A 9,577-nucleotide genomic window follows, 5' to 3' on the forward strand; every position below is an offset into this window, starting at 1 on the left:
TTGCTGTGAGCTGTGGTGTAGGTCACAGATGCGGCTTGGATCCTGTGTTGCTGTGGCTGTGTGTAGGCCGGCGGCTGCGGCTCTGATTCAACCCTACCCCTAGCCTGCGAACTTGCATATGCCGTGGATGTGGCCCTAAAAAGACAAACAAACCAACAAAATTGATAAGCACCTCGAGAGCCGCCCTGCCCTGACACAAAGTCATCCTCCTGTTCCTGCTTCAGCCGTGTTTCTAAAGCAGAGCCCCAGTGTGAACCCCACTTCTTGGGGGGCGTCACTCCACCTGCTGTTTCCTTCCCAGTCTCTGCTGCCCCAACCACCTCCAACATAAAAACACACTTACTTCAGTTCACTTCTTGACCAGATCCTCCAAAAGGAGAATAATTCCAGAACTGAGAGTAACATGGCATTGACGATGAGAAACCGTGACGTCCAGTAATGGACCTCCAGCCAGTCCCAAGCAAATTCGGCAATCAGCTGGTACGGAAGGAAGGAGTATTTCACCAGGAATTCTCTCCACTGCTTCCATGTGGGCTCCCTCAGATCCTTTCCGAGTAACAAACAGGTAAATACAAACAAAAAAAAGATGTTCACAAAAAAGAATGAGGATTGACTTTTACACAAAATACTATGGTTATCACTGTATTACATTTATTAAAACACACACACACACACACACACACACACACACACACACACATACATTCAACAGTCTAAAATGAGATTTCTATTCACCAATTCAGTTTGTCTCTTTTTTTTTTTTTTAAGGGCCACAGCAGCAACGAATGGAAGTTCCCAAGCTAGGGGTGGAATTAGAGCTGCAGCTGCCAGCCCACACCCCAGCAACACCAGATCCGAGCTGTATCTGCAACCTACACCACAGCTCACGGCTGGATCCTTAACCCACTGAGCAAGGCCAGGGATCAAACCTGCATCCTCATGGATACTAGTCAGATTTGTTTCCACTGAGCCATGACGGGAACTCCCATCAATTCACTTTGTAATAATTACTCTTACATTGGATAAATGTTACCAAAGAGGCTGAACTGAGATGCTTGTTATATAATTGTGGGAACTCAGAATTAAAAACAAACAAACAAACTAAGCCCAAGTTACTAATAGCGAGCTTAAAACTAATCAAAATTAACCGTTTTCAAAATTTCTTCATCACATAAAACATTTTCCCAAATCAGCATCTCATCGGTGATGAGTAGAATGGTAACAGGTCCTGGCAAGACATACATCTTTAAAAGGTGCTTATGCAGAAAATAAAAACCTTTAATTACAGGTATCAGCAGGTAATGTGTAAAAGGGTATTTAGACAACTCATCGGCAGCCAGAGGTTAATGAAAGCTGCGCGGGAACATGCACGTGGACACTGAGAATCCCCAGAAAAAAGCTGGCCTGGGGAGCAGGCAGGGGTGGATGGAGCTTGTGAAAACGGAAAAGGCCAGGGCAGCTCTGTGCTCCCAGGCCTGCAGAGGCAGGTGACAGCTGACCACTGGAGAATTAGAGAAACACAGTGCAGAGGGGCTAATCCGTAGGCTTTAAACTATGTCCAGGGCTGAGGTCAGCTAGGCAGGCAAAGGTCTTTGGGGAGTTCCCGCTGTGGCTCAGTGGAAACGAATCTGACTAGTATCCATGAGGACACGGCTTGGATCCCTGGCCTCAATCAGTGGGTTAAGGATCTGGCATTGCTGTGAGCTGGGATGTAGGTCACAGACGTGGCTTAGATCTGGTGTGGCTATGGCTGTGGTTGGCAGCTGCAGCTCCAACTCAACCCCTAGCCTGGGAACTTCCATATGACGCGGGTGCGGTCCTAAAAAGGAAAGAAAAGGTCGGGGGAGGGTGGTCTTTGGTGGACTTCCCCGTGTGGCTCAGCAGAAATAAATCTAACTAGAATCCATGAGGATGCAGGTTCCATCCCTGGCCTTGCTCAGTGGGTTAGGGATCTGGCGTTGCCGTGAGCTGTGGTGTAGGCTGCAGATTCGGCTTGGATATGGAGTTGCTGTGGCTGTGCTGCAGGCTGGCAGCTACAGCTCCGATTCAGCCCCTAGCCTGGGAACCTCCATATGCCCAGGGTGCAGCCCTAAAAAGACACACACACACAGACACACACAAGGATCTTTGGAGACTTAGGAATTGGGTTTCAGCATGTATATGGATCATATGATGATTCCCATATCTATGTGACTTTTGACAGAAAAGGGCCAGAAGGCTTGCCCCAAAAGTACCAACGCAGAGGACCTTGCCCCCTAATGACCAACTAGACACACAGAACCACCCCCAGTCAATGGGCTCCACCGACGACTCTGCAGACCAGGTGGGCATCTGTCCCTGCCAAGGGCCCTGTGCCAGCTGATGCGAGGACTCCCATCTGTGAGGATGGATGCTGATCCTGCCTCATGGTAGGACAAATAACCATCCTTTGGGGACCCTGTGAAGGGACACTCACCACGCTGGAGGGCCCAAAACCCTAAAGCTCAGGCAGTCTGGACCTGTGCTCTCTTTGCTTTTTGTTTTGGCCTCCCCAGCAGCATGTGGAAGTTCCCAGACCAAGAACTGTACCAGCGCCACAACAGCGACCTAAGCCACTGCAGGGACGAGGTCCTGTCCTTAACCTGCTGTGCCACCAGGGAACTCCTAAGCTGCGTTCTCTTATAACAGAGGCAGTGCTGGGTTTCGTTGCCTAAATATTTCAAGTCCGGAGGGTAATCTCTCTAGCTATGCAACGCAGCAAACAAAACGGGCCTTCGGGAGTGGAGGGGTTCCTGCTGGCTTTTCTTTTGTGGGGTTTCTCCCAGAACAACTGGAATGAAGGCTCCTGTTGTTGGCTCTTCCCCGACAGGCTCCGGCTGCATCTCCAACTCCCCCGAGCCGAGGGACGGCAGCAAGACCCGGCCCAGGGCCCTCTGCAGACCCACCAGCAGCCTGGTGATGATGTCCTCGCTGGAGCCGCCTTCCTGCAGAGGGCAGATGGTGTGGATGAAGGGCAGGAAGGTGTCCGTGTAGTCGAACAGGTAGAGGTACAGCAGGCCGAGCCTGGGGGAGCTCTTGAGGGTGTAGAGCAGGAACAGAGACCTGCCGGGGTTCACGGCCTGCAGTGGACGAGAAGGGGGGACTCGCTACCCCCCGGCCCCCCCCCACCTCCCCTCATTCCTTCTGGTCTCCCGTCCCCGCCACTCGCTTCGCCCTAACACCGAATGAATGAGTGAGTGAATGAATGAATGGGAAGAAGCGGCCCAGGGATCCACGTGGCGGGCTGCATCATCTGAAGAGCCAGGGTCTGTCCACGCTGGGGAGGGAGGCGGAATGAGAAGCAGGCTCCTAGACACTGTGAGAAGAGCACAATCTTTGGGGAAAGTAATGGGTTGACATCACTTAATAAAGACGATGTGAAATTCGGAAGGCCTCATGCACATTTCGAGTGCTGCACTGTGTACAGCAGAGAAGATGGACCGTCGGGGACCTCAGTCCTGAAGTGACATCGGTGTTGAGCCCAGAATTCACACAGCCATTGAGGAATGCACAGAAGGGGCTTTCGAGCTCACATTACAATGTTAGGTGAAAAACAGATTCAAAGACACACAGCTGTCCCATCTCAACAGGGTCAGGGCCCTGGAAGCAGGGCCTGCCTGGTTCAGGACTGAGATCCCCTTTCTAAGGGAGCGCTTGGCTCATAACAGCTGTCAGTATCTATCTGTGGAACGAATACATAAAAAAAGGGCTGGAGGAGTTCCCGTTGTGGCTCAGTGGTAAGGAACCTAACTAGTATCCATGAGGATTGATACCTGGCCTCGTTCAGTGGGTTGGGGCTCTGGTGCTGCCGTGAGCTGTGGTGCAGGTCGCAGACATGGCTCGGATCTGGTGTTGCTGTGGCTGTGGTGTAGGCCCATGGCTGTAGCTCCAATTTGACCCCTAGCTTGAGAATGTCCATGTCCCAGGTGTGGCCCTAAAAAGACAAAAAAAAAAAAAAAAAAAAAGAGAGAAAAGGGCTGGATATGTTCACTATCTGGATGTTGTAGTGATGGTTTCACAGGTGTGTACAGAATGTTGAAACGTGTCAAACTGTACACCTTAAATATGTGCATGTCAATTATTTCTCAGTAAGACTGTTAAAACATATCCAACTTACTTGATGCTATAAATGGCTTGCTACTAAAGATTTTAAAATGTGGCAAAGGTTACATCTAAGAAGAAAGACCTTTGGAGTTCCCCAGTGGCCTAGCACCTAGTAGTTAAGGATGCAGCATCATCACTGCAGTGGCTCGGGATCGATCCCTGGCCTGGGAATTTGTGCATGCCGCCGGGGTGGACAAAAAAAAAAGAAAAAAAAGAAAGAAGAGAGAGCTTCAGAAATGAATACGAAAATTGTGTATCAACTCTACTTCAATACAATAAATAAAAAAAAAAAAAGAAGAGAGAGTGCTTCTCCTTACAGAGTTTCACACTGAAGTGCTTAGGGTAAAATAATTCAGTGTTGGATGTGCCTCACATATAGACCCAGGACTGGGTGTGGGGAGTGGGAGGAGGGGACACATGAAGGGAGGGGGGCCGTGAGCTGGTGCTCGATGAAGCTGGGAATTCTCTTCCCTCTGTTTTTGTATGTACATAACATTTTCTACATTTAAAGTTTTTTTTTTTTTTTTAAAGGTTCCACTTGTGAAATGGCTTGGTTCTAGGTCTCGGGCAGGCAGGGTACAAGAGTAACTTGACTATCTTGTCACGTGAGAAAGGAAAGTGTCAAAGACGAATGAGGTCAGGTTAAAAGGACCCTCAGCAAGTATACTGCACCTCGGCTCAAAAGTTAGATTTAAAAAATGGACTCAGAAAATAATGTGAGGTGACTCCTACTCCAAAAAGAAGGGACAACGTGAGCATCAATTAGAATAACTACTGAGGAGTTCCCGTCGTGGTGCAGTGGTTAACGAATCCGACTAGGAACCATGAGGTTGCGGGTTCAGTCCCTGCCCTTGCTCAGTGGGTTAAGGATCCGGCATTGCCGTGAGCTGTGGTGTAGGTTGCAGACGCAGCTCGGATCCAACGTTGCTGTGGCTCTGGTGTAGGCCGGTGGCTACAGCTCCGATTCGACCCCTAGCCTGGGAACCTCCATATGCCGCAGGAGGGGCTCAAGAAATAGCAAAAAAAAAAAAAAAAAAAAAAAAAAAAAAAAAAAAACACACACAAAAATAATTAAAAAAAAAGAATAACTACTGAAATGGGGATTTCCCGTTGTGGCGCAGTGGTTAACAAGTCCGACAAGGAACCATGAGGTTGCGGGTTCAATCCCTGCCCTTGCTCAGTGGGTTGACGATCTGGTGTTGCCATGAGCTGTGCTGTAGGTCGCAGATGCGGCTCGGATCCCGCGTTCCTGTGGCTCTGGCGAAGGCTGGCAGCTACAGCTCCGATTCGACCCCTAGCCTGGGAACCTCCATATGCCCCGGTAGCAGCCCAAGAAATGACCAAAAGACAAAAAAAAAAAAAAAAAGAGTAACTACTGAAATGTATTCAAACACAACGAGAATGTTAAAATCATCAGTTAATGATAACCCTAAAGAAAGAAACTGGTCCCCCTTCTTTTTTGTTTTTTTTTTTTTTTTTGCTTTTTAGGGCCACATTTGCATAATATGGAAGTTCCCAGGCTAGGGGTTGAATCTGAGCTGTAGCTGCCGGCCTACACCACAGCCACAGCAACGCAGGATCCGAGCCGAGCCGTGTCTGCGACCCATACCATAGCTCACGGCAATGCCAGATCCTTAACCTGTTGAGTGAGGCCAGGGATTGAACCAACATCCTTACGGATCCTAGTAGGGTTTGTTTCCACAGAGGCACAACAGGAACTCCTGAAGTTGGTCACTTTTGGAGGAAAATAAGAAGCAAATCATTACTCTAGAATAGGTAAGTTCAAGGAAAAGAATCAAGCATGTATCCTGCCTTTGCGGTATAAACTAGACTTAGTATAATCAAAATGGTTGATGGCAGTAATTTTCCTTTTGTTTTAAAGATGTATTTCAAGAGTTCCCGTCGTGATGCAGTGGTTAATGAATCCGACTAGGAACGATGAGGTTGCGGGTTTGGTCCCTGGCCTTGCTCAGTGGGTTAAGGATCCAGCGTTGTCTTGAGCTGTGGTGTGGGAGTGGCCCTAGAAAAAACAAAAACAAAAAACAAAAAACAAAACAAAACAAAAAGATGTATTTCAGTGAACAAATGAAGAAATGAAAGAGTTACAGTATCACCGTTTGGCAGCCCCTAATGAACTTAAGGGATCTAAACAATCAAAGACCATGGGACATCACGAGCCTCTGGGTGGAAGGCAATGCCACCGTGAATGAAGCAGTCTTGCCAAAACACCAAACCTAAACCAAACCAAGCGTCTACACAGAACTACCAGATTACAGCATACGCAGGGGAGGAAGGGACCTGCCAGAGACCATCGGCCAAGGTCAAGACATGGGAAAACCACAGGAGAAAATAATGCGGTTTCCTCAAGAAAAAAGAGAGAGGGACAATCTCCAGACTGAAAGAGACTTAAACAACATGACACGCACAAACAACCCGATTACAAAGTGGTCAGAAGACCTGAGTAGACATCTTCCCAAAGAAGACACACAGAGAGCCGCCAGGCCTGTGAGAAGATGCTCAACATCGTTAAACATCAGAGACATAAAAAGCAAAACGACGATGAGTGTATCCCCTCGCACCTGTCAGAACGGCCATCATCAAAAGGACCACAAGTAACAAGTGCTGACAAGGATGCAGGGAAAAGGGAACCCTGGTACACTGTTGGTAGGAATGTGAGTGGGTGCAGCTGGGGTGGAAAACAGGATGGCGGGTTCTCAAACAACTAAAAATAGAACACCATGTGATCCAGCGATTCCACTCTTGGCAATGTATCCAACGAAAACACTAATTCAAAAAGATACATTAGGACATCAGGAGGAGTTGTTTTGGAGTAGTGATTAAATGAAAATACACGTAGATTCCTTATCTGTTCCCTTTTATCAGAAAATGCAAACCCACTTTCACAGGGATTCCTCCTTAAAAGCGCCCCCAGGGCTGGCAGATGGTGCCTAATGGGTGGGCACAGGCACTGCAGCGGAGCGGAGGTGGATGTGCTCTGGTGGGCAAGTGGGTAATATGTCGTTGTAAAGGTTTATTCTCCTCCCCTCAGCAATTCTAGTTTTAGGAATCTAGCCTCTGCAAGGAAGATGGTTATGCAAAGATACACTGTATTAACTAGGCACAGAATTTTTTTTTTTTTTTAAACAAACCATGACTGGGGCAAGGTGGGAGGTGGTGCTACTTCTTACAAAAAACTGACCCGCGGGAGCATTTTGCTTCCTCAATGGAAAAGTGTTTTTTGTTTCTTGGTTTTTTTTTTAGGGCGGCACCCACGGCATATGGAGGTTCCCAGGCTAGGGGGTGAACTGGAGCTGCAGCTGCCGGCCTACACCACAGCCACAGCAATGCAGGATCCCATCCTTCACAGCTCCTTTGTGAAGCCAGCAATATGTATCCACAGCTACTGCCTGACCTTTATACTTCCCCACGTGGACAGGTTCAGAAGCTTCTTCCATAAACTGCAGTAATCCTTGGATCCCCAGAGTGCCAAGTTAACTACAGGATGTGAAAAGAGAAAGGGAAAGCAGCAATATCTAAAGCAAATTCTGTTTACCCCCAAATTTTTGAAAAATAAAGAAAGAGAGCTTGGAAACTGAAACAGCAGCTGCTGTTGTTTAGATATTTGAGAATCAATGCACTTTATTTTATTTTGCTTTTTAGGCCCCGAGATCAAACCCATGTCACAGCAGTGACCTTGGCGGCTGCAGTGACGACACCGGATCCTTGACCTGGTGTGCCACAGGAGAACTCCATGAGCTATCCTTTTTTCAGGCCTGAAAATTTACTACTATCGGAATGCTTTATTCCCAGGATTGACCATTCTGTGAATCAGCAGTGGTGGTGCCCGGAGGCACCTCCATGAGACTCTGCCAGCTCCAGGCAAAATAACATGAAACTGTGCCTGGGAGGGAGGCACAAAGCATCCTCAAGAGACGGTCCCAGGACAGGTAGTAGTGATGTCACCGCTCCATCCAGTCTCACAGGGACTGGCAGGTCGGCCCAGAAGCCGGTTCCAGGAGTTCCTGTGATCTGCGCAAAGTTAAGGAAACAATGTACTTGTCAACATTTGGAAACTGGGAGTTTGAGCATAAAACCGGCCGGTCAGCTTTTGCAGAAAAACAAGAGGACCCTCCCTCAGTAGGCCAAACCGCACTCCCAGGCCAGGTGAGCCCACTCCACCGGTCCATACTTTCCTGCACCAGGAGCTCCGCTCGCTCGCTCGCTCGCGGGTGCTTGGCCAGCCGCCCCCAGGGCCACTGCAGGGTCTAGCGCGCCTCAGACCATCCCTCTCCCACCCTAAGATCCTAGATCCCCAGAGCTGGAGCGGGTACCAGTAGGCAGACACCACGGGCCGCCCCCACCCCTCGCTTCCCGGGAAAGGCCATCCGTCCAGCTGAGCGCAACCGGATGGGGCCCCGAAGCCTGTCTGCATGGACCCCACTCACGTGGTCCGGTACAGGGGAGGCTGTGGCAGGGAAGTCCAGGAACAGGCAAGCAGCGCAGCGCTCAGCGCAGCACAGACCGCTGGACCTTTCAATTTGCGTGGTATGGGGGGGGGGGAGCGCCCAGATGAAGTGACATCACAACCTCGCCTCCCAGCACCTCCCGCTCCCGGCCTGGACCGTGGCCTAGACGCTGCCTTTCTGCTGGCCGAGTCCGCTGACCATGGAGTCCTGGGCTTCTTTGCGGAGGGGTGAGAACAGAGCTGGCTCTGCTGCCACCAGGGCGAGGCACTTGGAAAGTGCTTTTAAGTTCCTGTCTCCGGGAGTCGTGAATCTGTCCGGACTGCAGCCTGAGCTCCTGGCCGCCGCCGCCGCCGCCGCCGCCGCCGCCGCCGCGTGTTTGGCTTGAGGTTTCTAAACCTAAAAAGATCCCTGACTGGAGCTGTCCCTAGCCCTTGGGTTGTGCTGCTGCCCCGCCTCCTGACAGGCAGCTGCAGGTGGGCTGCTCGGACACAAACTGCAGCTTAGGTACACGGTCCTTGGAGTCTCCCTGTAGCCTTTTGGAAAGGGAAGGAGCACTTACTGAATTCACTGCGAAGTGACAGAGAGCCTTTCCTTGGCCAGGTTGGACAGGTGCTTCTGCCCTCTTTTCAACTAGTTCTCAACCTTGGCCTCTAAAGACTTAGGCACTAAGATGGTTTTGAACATCACGTCGGCGTCGCTAGGATGACTCCAGCTCCACTTAGAATGCCTGCCTGACAAAGCTCAAGGTGCCGGGAGAATCTAGCCAACGCCAGAAGAGAGTCTCTGCTCCTCAGTGTCTCTAGGAGAAGAGGAGCATAACTTCCAGAAACTCTGCTTAGTGTCCCCAGGTGAGTCTCCAACTTTCCCTTCCCGATTTTTAAAAAATTCTCACTACCTGAATCTATTGAGCCACCACACCCCCCGACCCACACCCACCCATTCCCTCTTTAAACTGCCCAGCCACTTCTGTACAAATCCAGGGTGAGTCA

General features: G+C 49.8%; 1 protein-coding gene and 1 long non-coding RNA gene across 2 annotated transcripts; both read right to left on the bottom strand.

Moving 5' to 3' along the window:
• Positions 1-200: 200 nt before the first annotated feature.
• Positions 201-7,333, bottom strand: LOC106509687 (bifunctional apoptosis regulator-like). The gene is made up of 3 exons (XM_085020102.1): positions 7,322-7,333; positions 2,925-3,098; positions 201-546 (listed from the first exon to the last, which is right to left on the bottom strand). Exons 1-3 carry the CDS (start codon positions 7,331-7,333, stop codon positions 340-342), a joined length of 393 nt encoding a protein of 130 aa, XP_084876228.1. The 3' UTR covers positions 201-339.
• Positions 7,334-7,735: 402 nt separating this feature from the next.
• LOC146404526 (uncharacterized) lies at positions 7,736-8,701 on the bottom strand. Its single transcript, XR_014840734.1, has 2 exons — positions 8,568-8,701; positions 7,736-8,151 (listed from the first exon to the last, which is right to left on the bottom strand). It is a non-coding gene; the product is annotated as an uncharacterized LOC146404526 (long non-coding RNA).
• Between the last annotated feature and the right edge of the window lie 876 nt (positions 8,702-9,577).

This window comes from Sus scrofa, chromosome 3 (genome assembly GCF_054392235.1).
Source record: "Sus scrofa isolate SSC_HxYL_T2T_F1_AM1 chromosome 3, Sscrofa_HxYL_maternal_Yorkshire_Landrace_v2.0, whole genome shotgun sequence".
Classification (NCBI taxonomy): Eukaryota; Metazoa; Chordata; class Mammalia; order Artiodactyla; family Suidae; genus Sus; species Sus scrofa.